This window comes from Podarcis pityusensis, assembly GCF_964106645.2.
Source record: "Podarcis pityusensis genome assembly, chromosome: 18".
Taxonomy (NCBI): domain Eukaryota; kingdom Metazoa; phylum Chordata; class Lepidosauria; order Squamata; family Lacertidae; genus Podarcis; species Podarcis pityusensis.
The window spans coordinates 10,911,961-10,930,765 of record NC_138043.1 but is presented as its reverse complement, the minus strand read 5'-3'; the positions used below and the strand labels follow the sequence as shown (position 1 = coordinate 10,930,765).

General features: G+C 49.6%; 1 protein-coding gene across 2 annotated transcripts; it reads right to left on the bottom strand.

Moving 5' to 3' along the window:
* Nucleotides 1–925: 925 nt before the first annotated feature.
* Nucleotides 926–18,732, bottom strand: SUGP1 (SURP and G-patch domain containing 1). 2 transcript variants are annotated; one of them, XM_080988871.1, is made up of 14 exons: nucleotides 18,615–18,732; nucleotides 15,443–15,614; nucleotides 14,746–14,849; nucleotides 11,699–11,932; nucleotides 10,777–10,900; nucleotides 10,470–10,573; nucleotides 8,140–8,263; nucleotides 6,089–6,471; nucleotides 4,760–4,866; nucleotides 4,409–4,586; nucleotides 3,377–3,483; nucleotides 2,710–2,855; nucleotides 2,024–2,153; nucleotides 926–1,166 (listed from the first exon to the last, which is right to left on the bottom strand). In XM_080988871.1, exons 2-14 carry the CDS (start codon nucleotides 15,583–15,585, stop codon nucleotides 1,140–1,142), a joined length of 1,911 nt encoding a protein of 636 aa, XP_080844997.1. In that variant the 5' UTR covers nucleotides 15,586–15,614; nucleotides 18,615–18,732; the 3' UTR covers nucleotides 926–1,139. The 2 variants fall into 2 exon arrangements, with proteins under 2 accessions (XP_080844997.1, XP_080844996.1); XM_080988870.1 differs by lacking the exon at nucleotides 18,615–18,732 and adding an exon at nucleotides 17,134–17,302.
* Between the last annotated feature and the right edge of the window lie 73 nt (nucleotides 18,733–18,805).

Genomic DNA, 18,805 nt, shown 5'->3' with positions numbered 1-18,805 from the left:
GAAGTGGTACAAGTCTGCTATGGGGGTGTGGGAGTTGAGAGAGAGAGAGAAAGGAAGGAGAGAATCTCGACTAAAACAGCAGAGAATGAGATGTATACTGGGGGCAAGCGGGCTTCCCTAGACGTTTTGGGGAGGGAACGCCCGTCTCCGTTCCATCTCTCCACACCCCTGCCCCAAACTTTCTCCTTCAGGGGAGAACCTGGATGCTTTTCAGCTTCCACTTCAGTGAGAATCCAGGCAGAAGGGGGACCCCTTGTTTCACTCGGTGTAGCAAGTAAACAAATTTCCATTCCTAGCAAAGTGGGGGGTGGAGGGAAGAGGGATCGTCTGCCCTCCAAAACAGGATCTACCATCGCCCAAAAGGTTCTGCCTCACCTCTCTGCTCCACCGCAGGGTGAAAAGTGACGCCCTTGGCAGGAACAGCCCTGAATGGGATCGTGAAAGCCACTGGTATCACCCCATGACCCCCACCCCCCCTCACAGGCAAGAGTGTGTACATCCCCTCGCTCTGGCTGCTTCCCCTACACTAATATTGTGGCCTGATTTTATTTATTTTATTGAAAAGAGAATATTAGGGGGGGGAGAGTCCAAATCCCCCACTGCCTCTCTCCAGAGGTGGCACCCTGGCACCCCCTGCCCCCTACTTCTATGTGGGTCAAAATGCCCTCGCTTGCTCTACCCTGCCCCAGCACAGGAGGAACGCCTCTGGGCAATCGGAGCGAAAGGACTGCCCCAAATCAAGTAAGTGTGTGTGTTCGTGTGTTACTCAGCCAATATATCTGAAGACATTCCCAAACACACAACCCCACCCACCTCACTCCTGACAGCCCCCTGGGGAGCGATAACTCAGGGTGGGGGTTGACTTCCAAACCCTCTCACCCAAATCCAGCTACAGAAATCCCCAAAGTTGCTTCTTTACTTGGGGGGGGGGTAGACAACAATAACAGCGCAGCCCCCTCCCCATGATCGCTATGGGCTGGGTGAACGAGACCGGTCTTGAGTTTTTTAAAAACAAGAGTGCTTTCAAAGGAAAAGCGGGGTGGTGGTGGGGGGCAGAGATGTCGATTCCATAAACGCAACACAGTAAACCAACCAACCGACGATTTGAAAAGAGGGGAGGAAAAGCAGGTCGCTGGGTCTCAGTAGTACGGACGTCTGGGATTGTTCTGTAGCGGGGGAAGAGGAAGAAAGCATGGTCAGAGGACGAGTTAGGAGGACTAAGGGGAGCACAGGAGAGCCTCAGTCCCCTCCCCCCAACATCCACCTCCGCAGAGAAAAGATGACAAGTGGCCTGGGTGGGCTGTGGGTGCGGACTGGCAGCCCGTGCACGAAACCTGACAATCCTTCCCTACGGGTGCCAAGAGAAGAGGGACCCCTCTGTGTAGTTCCAGCTCTCTCACAAACCTCGAGGGTGGGGCCTGCAGTAGCGCTGGGCGATATTATCATCCAAACCAGTTTGAAGTCCATATTGTGATATCGGTTTCATACTTTTAGACCTGGCAATATATCGCAAATCATGGTGTGTGTTACGGCTGGGCGATATATTGTCCAAAATGGGTTTGAAGTCCACATCATGATACTGGTTTCATAACCGCTGACCTGGCAATGTATTGTGAATCGTGATGTGTGTGCGCACACTATGCAAAAATCACAATGTGGGGAAAACCGTGAAGCCAACCAACGCCTCTACGTAGCTCCATCCTCATTTCAGACACTGATATATATATATCGTGATGTTTAGCTGGCAATATATCACGAAGCTGGAAACCAGATTATCGCCCAACCCTGAGAGGCAGAGAAGCAACTCATTCTTGTTCTGCTCCCATCCTCCTCCCTGCTGACTTAAGTGAAGGGCAGCACTGAGATTAGAGGAGCTAAGGAAGTTGGCAGGCAGGGCTGCCCACTGGGCAGCATGTCAGTGACCAGGCTGGCAGGGCTGCAGGAGGCCCTGTCAGTGGGGCAGGGTTGGAAGGTGGTGGCATAGGGTTAAGAAGAACACAGAATGAGGTCCAGGCGATCTCACCAGCGGGTTGGGCCGGAATCTGTAGGCCAGCATCATCCTCTTGCGGAACGCTTCGTATTCATCGTCCTCCTTGGTCAGGTCAGCGGGGCGGTCAATCCCAAACCCCGCCCCGTCTACTGCTGTCACGCCCCTGTTTCGAGGGAGAAAAAGAGGCTAAGTCTACCTTCCATGGGTGCTTATTAGGAAAGGAGTCAGAAGCTGACTTGTACCAGGGACAGATTCTTACCACCCGGCGGGCAAGGCACACGCTCCACCAACGGAGCTTTCAGAATGGTGTTGGCATCCATCTGTCTCAAGAGACAATGGAGTGTGCCTCTGGGGGTGAAGCCAAACTGCTGTGTAAGCAGCACCGAAGTGGCCTCCCTGCGACACGTCCAGGAAGGCACCGTATGGGGGAAGGCCGTATCTTCCTATATACATAAGAACGTGAGGTTGTCGTCATGGTGCAGTTCATGCAGCTGCCAGTCGGTGGCCACGCCAACTCCTGCACGATGGCAGGCAGGAGAGGGAGAACACTGTGGGGGGCACAAAGGAGCCTGGGGCGAACAGAGGGGACAGGTGACGTGCAAAGGGAGGGTTGGTCAGGTGTAGGAGGGAAAGGGGTTGGTGAGTAGGAGTTGCGGACCCTAGTAAAAAAAACACAACCAAGAGCAGGTGGAGGAGAGAGATGGAGACAAGGTGCATACTTGTTGACGGGGGCCTTGATGCCCTGCTTCTCAGAGCCCAGGCCTTCGCCCTCCTTCCAGCCCATCTTCATCAACATTTGGAAACCAATGTTCTCCACCGTCAGCTTGAACTCCTTGTATTCGGAGTAGTCTGGCTCGCGACCTTCCTGTGGAATTAAAGAAAACCAGGGGGCTTTGCATTGTGAGGGAGAACAAAGTTGGGGCGTGTGCACTGACTGCTTAAAAAAGCTCTGGGGCACAGGTGCCTTGGATCACCTCCTAACGCCACCCCTGGAGGGTAGCCTCACTTGGCATTTGATTTCCTCGAGAGGAGGGAGAAGGTGAAAGCTTCTCTGGAAAGCAGCAGCCAGCCAGCCACAAACAGAACCGTTTCCCTCTCCACTACGGGCAGGGCTCAGGGCACTGTACTTGTTCAGTGGCAAGGGAACTGCCCTCTGCTCATGCTCAGGGGCAGTTCCAAACCAGGTCAAAGGCTTGATGAGAACACGGCTGAAATCAAACTCTGCTGTTACACTGAGAAGAGATTTGCGGAATCCAGCAGAAGGATCTGTCCAGCCCAGTTTCTGGGATCCCACAAGGGAGACGGCGTTCCCTGCAAGCTTGTTTCTGGCGTGTGTGAGAGATGGGGAGGGGGGCTTGAAGAGCAGGGGGTGCAAAAGCATGTTACCTTCAGGGCCTTGAAGGTCTCCATGAACTTCTCCAGCTCGTCAGGTGGCAGGAAATCCCCAATGAAATGCTTCCCGCGGCCCATTTGCGTCAGCTGCTCCGCCCACTCTGAGAGAGGAGGATGAAAGGACATGGGGGGGGGGGAATTAAAAACAGCAGCCAATCAGGTGCCCAGATGGGAAACCCATAAGCAGGACCTGAGCATAAGAGCAACTCTCCACTCCTGTGATTTCAAGAAACTAGCACAGAGAAGCATTGCTGCCTCTGACTGTGGAGGCAGAGCACAGCTACTGTGGCTGCAGCCGTCGATCGCTGGCCCTCTGCCGTGAATTTGCCCAGTCCTCTTTTACAGCCCCCTAAAGATGCACGGCTGCCTCCTGCGGAAGCGAGCTCCATAGGTGAACACTGTGATGTGCGGAGAGGCAGCACAACCTCAACTCTTCAAATCTGAAGTTCTTCTTTCATTGTTTTTTAAGGAACAAATGCACCAGCTGCTGAAAAAGTGAAGGGTCTTATCGCCTTGCCAGTTTGGAAACACTTCTGTGGATTAACCAGAAGGCATGCCTCGCCTCGAGGCTGCAAGAAACAAACCCCTTGAAGACCTGGGAGGCATTACGATTAATAGTCTGAAACCAGTATGAGCCAGTGACACATTACGGCTCCTCAGCCACTGCCAGCACAGCGCACCTCACTCACTCCCGCCTGCTTGTGCTGTGCTGGCAGCAGCCGGCGATGTACTGCCAGCTCAAGTTGCCTTGATCAGCTGAGTCCCCTGCTTCTGGCTCAAGACTCCTCTTGCATGGCTTCCAGAAGTGGGCATATGCAGAAGCGCCTAGTGCAGCCTTTCTCAACCTGGGGTCCCCAGATGTTGTTGAACTACAGCTCCCATCACCCCTAGCTAGCAAGGCCAGAGCTCAGGGATGATGGGAGTTGTAGTCCAACAACATCTGGGGACCCAAGGTTGAGAAACACTGGCCTAGCGCCTGCCATCCCATCTCGCCTACCGCCAGGCCCCTCCGCCAGGCATACACACCTCTCGTCTTGTCCATCTCCATGCGCCTCAGCTGATGCTCCCAGGTGCCCAGCTCGCTGTCCACCTCCTCGTCGCTGTCATAGCCGGACTGGTGCTCCTTGACCGTCTTCTCCCACATGATCTGCATCTCCTGCATGGCCTGCTTGTGCTTCATGATCATGTCGTACATCTGCTGCATCTGGGAGTGGGTGGAGAAAGAAGAAGCCGTGACCGACGGGTGACAGAATGATGCTTTCCCCCACCCCTGCAGAAGTCAGACGGGCCCACCAAACTGGGCCCCCGCTTGAGGAAGACTCGAACTCCTGACGGCAGGTAGCAAGCGTTGAGAGAGCAGAGATGTGAACCCGTTACCTCTTGCTGCTCCTTCAGCTGCTTCCTCTGGGCGTCCGAAAGCTCCGTCACCCCCACCAGCCCGACGGGCTTCCCCTTCTCATAGCCGAGGCCTTTGAGGTCCTGGACTGAAGACAAGGAGGAGCATTGGAAGGGTTAGCCCTGACTGCACACTGTGGGAGACAGTACCCCCCATACTTCTATCTGTACCCCCCCATCAAATACTTCTATCACCATCTGTACCCAACACGGGAAGCGGATGGCCAGGAGGAGTGAGGTGAAGGAAGGAGGAGTAGTCAAGAGATTAGATTTCTTTTTTCACATATATTGCAATTGCTCACAAGCTTAGTGTCAGGGCTGGAGTCAGACACAGGTCAGCACGAAAGATGCTAGGCTTTCGTCAGTTCCTTTATTCAAGGAAACGGCATACAACTCAGCAACCCTTCCCAGCAGGTCTTGCCTCTATGGTCCCTGCCCTCCACCCTCTCTAAGGCTCCTCCTCTCCCAGATGTTTCCCAAGCAGTCTCAAGCTGTGCCTGCGCACCTCTGGCCTCTCTTTTGCCCTCCTCATTATTCTGCACATTCTCCAAGACTAGGGTGGAGGGAGCTTGTCATAGCCAGAAAGAGAGACTCCCTGGATTCTTCTGCAACCTCTTGGACCCCCCCCCCCTTTGCTTCAGCCTCAGAGTCTGAACTGCTCCCTGTCGCAGCCTCTTCCCGCTCACTAAACCCTGTTGCTCCGTCAGCATCTGGCACAGCTTCCCAATCTTCTTCCTCTGACCTCTCCTCGGTGTCCCAGGCTTTGAGCCTTCCTCCTCTGGGGGTTCCCTGGCTGCTGCCTCCCACCAGTCGGTGACACACTTGGGAGCTGCTCTGCTCTGCCAATCCCACCAACAGTAGGCTGCTTCCAGCTGAGCTGGATTATACAAATGTATGGAAGAGAGGGCTATTGATGGCTACTAGCCATTAGGGCTGTGCTCTGCCTCCATGGTCAGAGGCAGTGATGCTTCTGAATTCCAGCTGCTGGAAACCGCAGGAGGGGAGAGGGCTCTTGTGATCAGATCCTGCCTGCTAGTTTCCCACCTGGTTGGCCACTGGACTTAGATGGGTCTCCTTGGCCTGATTTAGCGGCCAGGCTCTTCCTAGTTTCTAATGACCCCTAAGAGGAGCCTCCATGGAGAGAGCCAGTCTACCACAGAATGGTGAGAAGGCTATAGCTCTCTGCTCCTGCTTGTGGGGCAGCTGGCTGGCCAGTGTGGGAACAGGAGGGCCTCCCCTTTAAACCAGTCCAGGAGTGCCCTGATCTCTAGGGATGAACAAAGCGCTGCTCGACCCGCAACCGCCACTCACCTGACAACGGGGTGGGCGAGGGGTCCTTGGTCTGCTGAGCGAGCTCTGGGGGAGGCAAGTCCACCTTCTCCTCTTCTGGGCCCCACCGGCTTTTCCTCTTTTTTTTGGTGGCAGGCGCAGGTGGCAGTGGCTGAGGTTGCGGTGGCTTTGCAGGAGGGGCAGCTGGTGTAGGCAGCAGTGCCACTGAGGAGGAGGAGGAGGAGGAGGAGGAGGAGGAAGAGGAGGAAGAGGAAGGAGAGGGAGCCCCCTTGGGAGGGACTTTGCGTTTCAGGTTGGCTGCCGGGATAGGAGGGACCCCCTCGGCGTCGTCATTGGCTTTCCGGTATTCCTCCAGCTTCTGCCGGTAATACTTGTAGCCGGAGCTGCCAGGCTCATACAAAAATCTGCAGAAGGAGCGTAAAGGTAAAGGGACCCCTGAATGTTAGGTCCAGTCGCGGACGACTCTGGGGTTGCGGCGCTCATCTCGCTTTACTGGCCGAGGGAGCCAGCGTTTGTCCGCAGACAGCTTCCGGGTCATGTGGCCAGCATGACTAAGCCGCTTCTGGCGAACCAGAGCAGCGCACGGAAACGCTGTTTACCTTCCCGCCGGAGCAGTACCTATTTATCTACTTGCACTGCATGCTTTCGAACTGCTAGGTTGGCTGGAGCAGGGACCGAGCAATGTGAGCTCACCCCGTCGCGGGGATTTGAACCGCTGACCTTCTGATCTGCAAGCCCTAGGCTCTGTGGTTTAACCCACAGCACCACCTGCGTCCCGCAGAAGGAGCGTACAAAGGCCAATTAAAGGGAATAAAATCCATTTTAAATAAATTTATTATTATTAGTATTAAATTGAATTCATTAATAATTTTTGTTGGATTTTTAAGAACGAGAACAATGAATGTCACATTTTTCCAACAGGAGCTGTAGAAAACACGGAAGTTGGAAATCTCCCACAATGGTAATGTACGAAATAACCGATTTGGTGTTAAACTCAATGGAACATAAAAAAAATGGTCAAAGAATGCAGCGGGCTACACATAATATATACCAAATCCTGAAGCGTGTAAAAAAATATATGAAACAAAACCTAAATACTGTGCAAAACTTTAAAAAATGATGCACTGAGATGAATAAAATTAAGTAAACATTATTCAAAACATTCAAGCAGCTGTGGCGCCACCTAGTGGTATAAGGGTCGCTATGGCAAATGGATTGATTAAAATGAAAAAAATCCCTTTTTTCCTCACAGGTGAGCCTAGTTCGCCAAAGAAAGGTGGGTAGGAGATTTAGGAGATTTATGCCAACCATACACTTTCCTCATTAGTTCTTTGTTACATTTATATCCCACCTGAGGAGCTCAAGGTACATACATGGTTCTCCCCATTTGATATTCACCACAACCCTGGGAGGTAGACTAGGCCAAGAGACGCCTGGCCATGAGGGGACCCAAGTGAGCTGCATGGCTTAGTGGGTGGATGTGAACCCTGGTCTCCCCCAGTGCAAGTCTCAAATCCTTTTTTGTGTAAAGTTTGTTTTAATTTCATTTTATAATGCATATAAAACCGAGAGAACCGCTAGATGGAAATTAAAAGATGGAGAGCAAAACTATAAAACAGGCATGCAGGGTGAGTACTGTGGCACATGGGTTAAAATAACAAGGCCCCCCAAGAATATCAGCATTAATCTATCAAGTGTCGTCCCAGATCCGCCAAACATGCGACGATACAGTACAGTATATGTAATGAAGGAATGCCAAATCATATAAAAGGTGCCTGGAGGTTCTAGTCCTCATCAGAATCTCAAATTACATGCAACTTTCTCCATTATTCCAGAGTGAGTGGTACAAAGCATCAAGTGTAAGATTTGTGGGCTGTTTCCCCATCACTGTTTGAGCTGCCGAAATCCTATTTAAAACACTAGTTGTTTTGACAACACATCTACATGGCTACATATCTACTCAAGTATATAATCTAATTGCCAACGGCACCGTAAACCTAGGCTACGGTGTGTGCGCGCGTGTTGGCACACAGACTCTCCCACTCCCCCAGATCCCAGCTGACCCTCCTCACCTGAAGGACTGGTTCTCCCGGTGGTTCTTCAGGGCGACCATTTCCACCACGGGGCCCCCGTCGGCAACGAACCTGGCGAGCTTCTCGGCGCAGTCCTTGGTCTCTTCGTCGTCTGGAGGCGAAACTTTAAGCAGGCTGTCAGTACGGTGCCCCCAACTCACATACCCAACAGCCACAAGCTCTTAATCTGGCTTTAAGGAACCCCGGGAGGGGAGGGGACGGAATAAGCGGGAAGAGGAGGGTTTAAAATTTCTCTTTCTCAGTCTGTTTCTTGCCTTTTTGCCTCCCCACTTTGATCGCAAACAGAAAAGGAGGAAATAATGCCGGCTCACACCCAAGGCTGGCTGCACTCAGAACAGATCCACAGCTAAGTCCCAATATTGTCAACTGCTCCCTGGGGGCAGTGGGGCTACCGGGGGGGGGGGCACTAAGAAGGAAGGGGGTGGCAGAGGTGTAAATGACTCTCAGCCTTTGAAAAGCTGGTTTCCCCGGATCAATACCCAGAGAGGTTTAACCTTCGACCCCACTTCACAGGGCACTCTGAGAACTGTCACTCTTTGAAGGGAATAGCGTACTTTCAGCCCCCTTAATGAACTACAGCTCCCAGAAGAAGCCAAGACTGTTTGCAGTGCTCTCAGGGCACTTTAAATGTATGGTCTCAGAGCATAACCACTGACATTAAGGCACACAACTGCCTCATTGTGCACATAAAAGGGCCTGGAAAAAACCTCTGATGGCTCAGAAACACCCAGAGGGCAAGAGGTTGCTCACTCCTGGCGCAAATATACCCCCTCCTGGTTCTCCCCACCCTGAGCATTTCCCCCCACCCCACCCTGGTCTGTTACACAAGCAGCGGCACTCACACCTGCAAACCGGAAGGCAGACAGGCGTGCTAGACTAAGGTTGTCATCCTGTCTGAAGGAATCTGTGCCCAATTCATTGTATGGGTTTTCAGGAGGTCGGTCTGCTGACTAAATGTCGCACCTGGTAAACGCCTAAGCCTGGCTGCTGCTCAGAGGCAGCGATGCTTCCGAATGCCAGTTGCCAGAACCTACAGGAGGGAAGAGGGCTCTTGCGCTCAGATCCTGCTTGTGGGTTTCCCCATTGGGGCACCTTGCTGGCCAGTTAGGGCAGGATGGTGAACTAGATCTTTTGACCTGATCCAGCGCGCCCTCCTCTTGTTCTGAAACACCCAAAATCCATATTCTTCACAAACAGTTTTCATTTTGACAAGCTTTTCCAGCTTGAGGTCTGCCTTAGGAGTTTTCATTCAAATCGCTTAAACCTACCTTCACAGCAGGTTTCCTAGACTGCTTTTAAAAACTATTTTTAGCTGTCTTTATGGTACGTCTGCGAATGGCCAAAAGACACGCATAGCAAGCAAATTAATGGTTACTGCTTTGCAGGGGACTGAACTGTTACTATTATTTACAGTTCTATGATTCTATGACCTGAGTGCAAGAGCAACTCTCCCCTCCTGCCGTTTCCAGCAACTGGTATGGAGAAGCATTTACTGCCTCTGAAAATATTAACAACAACAACAATACAAAATGTTGTAAACTATTCTTGATTCATGCTTTGCACCCTGAAGGCAGGATATTAGTTCTTCAAGAAATAATTAAGGCTGGATCAAGAGTTAGGCATGCTCAGAGCAGGTCCCCTGGAGACACTAGGCCTCAAGTGAGTCGCCATCGATTTCAACAGATCTGCGCCAAAAGCAGCTAACAGCAACCCAAGCCACGTCTACTCAGAATTAAGTTGTTCTGAATTCAATGGGGCTTCCTCTCAGGTTATGAGGGGTTAGGGTAGCAGCCAAATTATCTTTTTTAAAAAAAACTAAAGCTAAAAATCTGCTGCTTCATTAATCAGTAGGTTTTGTGTTGTTTTTTTTAAAGAAAGCTCTCAGCTCTAATATCATCAACACCAAACTTCACCCTCCAGATGTTTTGGCAGGCACAACGGTGTACTGTGGGAGTTGTAGTCCAAAATGTCTGTGCTGTCTGGGGCTGATGGGAGTCATAGCGCAAAACATCTGGAGGTGCCACGCTAGCCAGGCTGATCTCTATACACACCCAGCCCGTAGCCCAGAACTTTCTAAACTGTGAGTCATGACACACTAGTGTGTCGACTGCAGTGTGTAGGTGTGTTCCTCCCAGGGCTGGGAAGGGGTTAGTTTAACTTCCGGTTTGCTAGCAAAACTGAATTACTGTGTCACAAAACGATGCCTGTCTTAAAAGTGTGTCACCAACATGAATAGTTTGGAGAGTTCTGCCTATGAAAAGATAGCTTACGCAAGAACTGCAGGAGGGGAGCAACGACCCTCGCCTTACCTTTCTGGAAAGAGGCCTCTTCTGGATCTTGACCCTTCTTCCACATTTCCGCCAGCTTTTTCCTGTAATACAGAAACTCCGGACTGTTCTTATCGTGCAGGAATCTGAGGGGTGCGAGAGAAAAAAGGGCATTAAGGGGGATCGGGTCTTGGAAGCGTCCTAGTGTAAAAGGTGCACAGCAGGAGAGATGGACAGCAACAAGCCTGGAGGGGAGTCAAGGGCTGTCCTTGGCTTCCTGCACCATGACTGACCAAACAAGGGAGGGAGAAGAGGGAGGGTGGATGCACAAGAACAGCAGCAAACGTACGCAAAAGTCGGGTTGTCCTTGCAGTCCTCGAGCGCCACCTTCTCCAGATCGGGGCCCCCTTCCGCCACGACCCTGGCCAGCTTCTCCACCACTCGGCGAGTCCGGGTGTCCTCTGGGGGACAAACTTTAAGCAGGCTGTCAGTACTGGGGCTCAACTCACACACCCAACAGGCACATTACCTCTTTAAGAACCACAGCAGTAGGCCCACGAGACGGCGGGGGAGAAGGAGGGAGCGGGGTGGGTGGAACGAGGAGAAAGAGGATGAAACGATGGAGCCACGGCAGGCAGCAACATAAGCCTGATGCTTTCAATACGGGGGTGGGGGTGGGGAGGAAGGCGCAGGCACGCAGGACTGACCTACCAACACCTACTGAACACTGGGGCAGCTGTGTCTACGCTGTATTGTTTTTGGTTTTATTTTGTAAACCTCCTTGTTACAATTGTCTGGTTTACACAGTTTACTCAACTATGGTATATCAAACCACAGTTTACTCAACTGTGGGCTATCAAACCATGGTTTTCTCAACGACAGTATATCAAGCCAAGGTTTCCTCAACTGTGGTCTAAACTACACCCTCCCAGCTCACTTTCCTTTTGTGTTGCGTCCCTTTAAAACAGTAGGCCTAAGGGCAAAGACTCAGTGATGTGTTAGGTCCATCCTAAAAGCCCTTTTTTGGCTCAAGTGAGGGATTAATCAATAAAGAAGGCTGGGGCATGGGGAGAGGGTGTTGGTCCTGACCTGGACATGTGCCTCCCTCCCTCTCAAGGCACATTTTTAAAGGCTTTTACAACACTCAGTGGAATTTTAAGCACAAAGTAAGTATCTTTTCAGCTGGCCAGAATCCCCCTTCGGAAAAACGATGGGAAGCTGTGCAGGGCAGAGGGCCCTGTTCCCTCGCTTTGTAAAGAAACGCCACTTACTTTTTATCTCCAGCCACTGCTCGTAGTCTTCCTCCTCATCCTCATCGTCTGGCGACTGGAAAACACTGAGGCGGTTGGTCACGGGCGTCTGCTTGGAATGGGTGTAGTTCTTGACCTGGTTCAGCATGCTGGTGACACTCAGGTTGGGGCGCTTCCCGCTCAGTGGGGGCTTCTTTGCAGTGCTGGCAGCCGGGGGGTTTGCCGCAGAGGCCTTGGCAGAGCTGGAGGAAGCGTCTGGAAGGGTGGGGAGACAGAGGCTGACATTACAGTCATACCTCGGGTTAAATATGCTTTGAGTTGAGCGCGTTCGAGTTGTGCTCCTCGGCAACCAGGAAGTAACGGAGCGCGTTACTTCCGGGTTTCGCCACTTGCACATACGCAGACGCTCAAAATGACGTCACGCACATGCGCAGAAGTGGCAAAAAGCGACGCGCATGTGCGCAGACGCCCCATCACTAGTTACGTTTAGCTCTAGATGCGAACGGGCTCCGTAACGGATCCCATTCGTATCTAGAGGTACCACTGTATTGTTGTTATTATTATTAACTAAATTTATATACTGCTCTTCCTCAACAGACCACAGGGCAGTTTACAACAAGTCACGAACCGGCAGGATGACAGGGAGGAGGAAGAGGACCCCGGCAAGGGGTGTAGTTGGGACTGGGACACACTGGGGATGGAGGATGGCAAGGGGATGGGGGGTGGTCAGTGCACAGGAACCAAAGCAGCAGGACCCACTGCAAGAGCCAGAGGGGCCCGTGTCCCCACAAACATAGCAGGCTCTGAGGCGTAGGGAGCAGCAGAAGGCTGAGGAAGCAAGGATCCACAGCCCAGCTCCCCAGCTGGCCAGGTGGGGCTTGCTAGCTCTGGAAGGAGGGATGTAATTTCCTCAGCTGGAAGTAGGCTTGGAGCAGGTGAGGGTCACATGCCTCATGAAGCCCAGATGTTGCATTCAGCATGGAAAGTACAAAACTGAAGCAGAGCTGAGGTCCGGGGCCACCAGGTGGCGCGTTGGAAGATGGCTGACAATAACATCTCTCTGACCCATACGAGGTACTAAGGGGCTGCTATGGGAAGTAGGCAGCCTTCCTAATGCCCCCCAGGATGCGGGGGGGCTCTGCCCTGCCAGCGTTCACAATGCACCCCCTGATACGAGTGATGGGGGTGCCGAACACTTGGCAAAAGGCCCTCGGTGAAGTCAGATCTTCCTGATGCCGATTCCAATCAGCGGGTGCTGGTTGCTTCAGCTTGGAATTATAATTGGAAACATACGATTGGAAATAAAGCTGAAAGCACATACATCAAGTAAAGCTCGAAGATAAGACTGCTGATTTATGGATCTCTGTGACCAGGAGTGATGGACGGATAAGTAAATCTTCTGATGAATTACCACAAGGAGACTGTATGTTTGGAACGAAGGGGGGAGGGGGGAGGAAAAAACTCTTTTTTTTTTCTGCATGATGTGACATTAATAACCCTTCACCCCAGATAGAAACAAGATCGTTGCGTTTTTATGAATCACAGGCAGGATTTTAAGAACTATGTGGGATGGATTAAAACAGGAAAGAAGACTGGAGAATGGTGAGAAAAGTGGAAAATTCTTATGACGCAGTTAAAATATGGCGTCTCGCTAAGACAGGCTTGTCGGAGGAAGAAGGACTGGGGGAGGAGAATCAGGACTGTTCAAACGAGAAGGAATGTTGGAATGCAAGTTTGACCTGACAGAGCCCCCAGACTCATTTGATTTATTTGAAAAATAAAGGACAGATCGGAGACTAATCTTGTGTATGGAAGCATTGTACAGAGGCTGTCCCTGATCGATATGATTTTTGGAAGAGTACAAAAACCCACACAGAATGCCAGCTTTCAACCTGCTTGTGAAAATCATCAGAGATCGCAAAGAAAGGAATTTATGATAACAACAAGAAGAGAAAGGAAGTAATAAAGGACTATCCGGATCTAACTGGACAGAACTGTCTAATGAAAGCAGTAAGATAAGTGATGCTGTTTTGGACTCGATCCGAGCTTGATGTATGGGCACCCCCAACAAAATTTAAAATTTGGCTGTATAATTTGGAACTAATGTGATATGATAAAAAAAAAAGAAGCAGAGCTGAGGTGCTGGGTATGCTCAGCTACCCATGCTGGCGGAGACCTTGGCTTCAGTGCTCCTGGACCTCTAGGGGACTGGGCTTTGGTTTTGGCTCCGGACTGTATCCTGACTGCTGGACTTCAGACTTGGCTCTTACCCTGAGCTTCATTCCTGACCTTTGGACCTGTGTGGATTGACCCTTGGACTTGGCATACTGGCCTGCTGCCAGGTACGCCAGGGGTTCAGGACACAACATAGAACACAAGATAAATACAATCGTAGTTAAAAAAAACAACACTCAACAACCCACCCCGCTTTACAAGGACATTGTTTAAAAGCCAAAGGTCTGTTTGTAGAGGAATGCTTTCACCTGGTGCCTAAAGATACGTAACAAAGGTGCCATGTGAGCCTCTCTTGGGAGAGCACCCTACAAATAGGAAGCGCCCAGAGAGAAGGTGCATAAATTACATGTGGCAAAAAGCTCAGAGGACCCTGAAAAATTCCATGCTGTCTGGGGGCAACTTAATCATGTATATAGCCAATACCTGGACTCCCTCTCCATGGTACAATGTAAAATTTAGCTTACCTAATGGTCTGCTCACTTGATTTAAGTTTCTTCCTGATATACTATACTTTTTCTTTTTTTGTATTTGTATTTTTTTGGCACTGATTTGTTTGACTTCAATAAAAATTGAAAGAAAAAAGAAAACGGGTTTCTTTGAGAGGGCTGGTGCATGAATGTGTGCAGAAACTCACTCTACTGCATAGAAGGAAAAAATTGACATTCATTGCCCTGCCTGCTTTTCCCATGAGCCCTGCCCGCTATTGACATGTGGCCCCCAAAAGATCTGTTCAAAAGAGAACATGGCTCTTTGTGCTGAAAGAAATTCCCTGCCCTTGGGACTTACAACAGGCCCACAGAATTGGCAGAGTGGACTCTGGAACAAGTGCTTACCGCTGCCCAACTTCTCCTTCTGCAGCTTGAGGAACTGCTGGAGGAAACTCCCATCGTTGGCAAATTTGTTGGAAACAGAGCTTTCCCCATCTCCACTGTCGTCACTGTGGGGTTAAAGGGGGAGGAGGTTAGAGGCCACAGTGCTGCTGTGGAGCACAGCTTCCCCCACCAGCAAAAAATAATAATCCAATAACTAAGACTCCCTCCCTTTGCAAATTAAGCCTTTGCTCATTCTTACGGAGTTCTATCACTGTTTTCAAAAGACACACAAAAGGAGGACTGTGTGTCCTCGGTTGCCATCCCATCCCCTTGACTTCCACGTGATCTATGTGCTGATGTCACAAGACTGGAAGGAAGCTCAGAGCGACTGCTCATGCCAGGAATATCTGGCCCCTGGCAGATGCTCAGCAGGAGATTGCATCAAAACAGAAGCCAGCCTCATAATCTGATTGCTAAATCTCGAGCATCAGGAATAATTTAATGCTCAATGCACACCTGAGGCAAATGCAGTCAGCCTCTCCTCAGAGGTCAGCTGGAATGGGACATGAGAAGAGCAGGGACTCCCTCAGAGACACTTACTTTGTATATTTATTAGACTTCTGTGCTTCCCTGCATCTTCTGGCCCTACCACACAGGCAATTGCCTGCCCATTGCTCCCAGCCTATCAGAAAGGTATGAACAAGGCAATCCTACGTACTCGCTAGCCTGCGAGGCCTGCTTACTAGCCAAGTGGCTGCGCTTGGCTTGACGCTCCAGCTTGGCCTCAATCTCACGCTTCTTTTGGGCGATCAGCTTCTCCTGGTGGAGGATGTTCACATTGGTCTTCTCCGATTTGGGCATCGTGATGCCAAACCACCGGCTGGTTTTCCCTGGCCGAGAAGAAGGGGCACCACAAAAAAACAAAAGAAATTATATTAACCCTTCATATAATCATTGCGAAGGGAAAGGGGTTCAAAGGACATCTGTTACAACTCTCAGCTGAAAGCAGGATCTGGCATGTAGATATGAGTCAAACCAATGGTCCAAATAGCTCAGCACTGCCTACACTGACTGGCAGTGGCTCTTGCCAGGATTTCAGACAGCCTGAAGATGTCAGGGATTGAGCCCAGTGTTAAGAAATTCAGATATATAAGCTAGGAGCCAAATGGCTCCTTAAACAAAGGTTACAGCCGCCAAACCAGAATGTCTAGTTGCCATTTTTGGGCATGACGGCTCTAAAGTCTTATTTTTCAAAGGATGGACTGAATGTGATTGATTCTCAGTGAAACATATGGCTAGTTCAGAGGACAACCTTGAGCTAGGTTAAGAACTCTGAGAACTTAAACAAGAAAGTCACTTGATCCATGGACAGCTCCAACCTCTTTTTCTTAAAGGTGACAAGGACGATTCATAATGTAAGAATATCTTTCACTGCTCTGAGCAGGGCAGTGGGGTAAGCAAAGACAAGCGACAACAATTACAGTGGTACCTCCGGTTACAAGCTTAATCTGTTCCGGAGGTCCGTTCTTAACCTGAAACCATTCTTAACCTGAGGTAGCACTTTAGCTAATGGGGCCTCCCGCTGCTGCACGATTTCTGTTCTCATCCTGAAGCAAAGTTCTTAACCCAAGATACTACTTCCAGGTTAGCGGAGTCTGTAACCTGAAGCGTTTGTAACCCGAAGCGTTTGTAACCCGAAGTACCACTGTAACTATGATGTTGTTCACTGCTCCTGCTCAGGCTGCACAGAAAAAGCACCTTGGTTCCAGAAATTCATTCTCTATTGTGCAGATAAAATATAACGGGTAGAATTCTACAGGATGCTGTATTAGTGAGTGAAAACAGCCCAGATCCAGTGATTCCCCAGATGGGGGGAGACGTCAGGCACCATCCTGGCACTTGGGCATCTTCACTCGGATGCAAGTGGTCAAAAGGCAGGTGCAAAATGAACACAGTGGTACCTTGGGTTACAGACGCTTCAGGTTAAGAACAGTTTCAAGTTAAGAACAGTTTCAGGTTAAGAACAGGCCTCCAGAACGAATTAAGTTCTCAACCCGAGGTACCACTGTACTTAAAATGTTTAGTATGGTTAAGACGCTTTGGACTGCCTCGGGTGAAATGAAACGGCTAACGAATTTAATTATTATTAATAGTAGTAGTAGTAACAGTAACAATAATAACGACGAGACCTGCAGTAATAGCTTGGCGACCCCCAAAGCAGCCGCAGCAGCAGAGAAAGAGCTTGGAAGGCCCAGCGAAGGAAGAGAAAGGGGTTGTTTTTTAATACTGGGGGGGGAGCCAATTCGTGGGGGCCCAGTGGGGAGGGAGAAGAGGGGGACGGAGAAGAGGGTGGGGCGGGGGGGGGCTTACCTGGCTGGAAAGGGGCGGGGCGGGGGAGGGCAGACTCACCTGGCGCATCTCTGCTGCCGTCCATCGCTCTCAGGATGTCCCCACCCTTCTCCCACAATGCACCGCGCGGAAAGCCCGACGCCAGCCCGCCTCCCAGCGTCGTTGGCGCAGGCGCGTTGCATTCTGGGGAGGGGGGAGCCGTAGAGGAGAAAGGAGAGGCAAGATGGTCGCGCCTGGACGGATGCCGGGAATTGTAGTCCACGCCTGGTTGAGGGGGTGGGGGAATGCGGGGAAAGCAGGGAGGTGAAGAAGCCGGTCTTTTCAGGCCGGCGGCGTCTCTGAGGGTTCTTAACATCGGCTTCGGCTGCTGCTGCTGCAGGGAGGATAAAGCAGCTGGGACGCAAGGAGCGGGAGACGGGGCGGACTACGATTCCCGGCAAGCGCTGCGCGGGGGGTTGAGATAACTGTGGGAGGGGAGAAAGCTGCTCTCGCGAGACTTGGGGACGCAATGAAAGGAGAGGAAGGCGCTCTCGCGAGTTTTGTGGAAATTAAGCTTCCCCTCCCCATTCCTCAGTGTAGTTTGCTAAGGGACTACATTTCCCATGAGGCGAAGGGCAGTGGGAGAAAATACTCCTCCATAATAATGTTTGGTTATATTAATATTGAGTAATACTAATATTTAGCAATATTATTAAAATAATTGCATTTATTTTGACTGAGGACATTTGAACCGCGCCTTTCAAGGAGGACGCTCCCTACCCTTGATAAACAATTATATACGAGGAACTATGTACAATGGTAGCTAGCAGGTTTTTTAATATTACTGTATTTCGTATAATAGCGTACTATAATATTATGGTAAATATTTACTATTATCTGCTATAACATAACTACAGTATTATTATAATAGAAATATATAATAGGATATATCTATCGTTTTAATATTTTATATATTTTCATCGTTTTAGGGTTGTTTTCTTGATTTTACTGTTTTGTTTTGTAAACCGCTTTGAGATTTCAATATAGAAATACTATAGGTATTATATTATGATCCTTGAATGTTGCCAAATTATTATCCTTGAAAGGATTATAAATTAAATCCTTACAGTTTTTATTATTATTATTATTATTATTATTATTATTCGTTGAAAATACTTTATAATAGCAGTCATGTTTTTAGTACTTTGCGCGAAATGGCCTTTTGAATTTTATTAAAAGCTGTTTTTAATTATGCAATTTAAATCGTTACAAGGTGGCAATGATTTTTTTTTGTATAGCATTATGAATAATAGTTAAAATTTCTATCTTGGGAAGTGAACACCAAATTAACACAGCAGCATTGTTTAAAGTTAAAAACAATAGTTAAAATTAAATGAAGGCTGAAAACAAATCAGATTTACTATGTAAATTGTTATAGGAGGACAATGAAATTTGTATTATTAATTTTTTGTTCTTAAATCCCGGACAACACGAACCAAAAAGTTAAGACAATAAAAAATAAAAAACATTTTAAAACGTTTTTTTTTTTAAAATTAACTAACCTGGCTGACTCCAAAACCACTACGTGTGCCACAGTTTTGCGGGGAGGCGGCACACAAATAAAAAATGAAACAGAAATAATAAAAAACAGAAATACTGTACACAAAGTGTCAGCCGGTGTGCGGAGGAAAAAAATCTCGCGAGAGGAGCGCATCTCCTTTACCTCTCGCGCAGGAGACGCTTGTAGGACTCC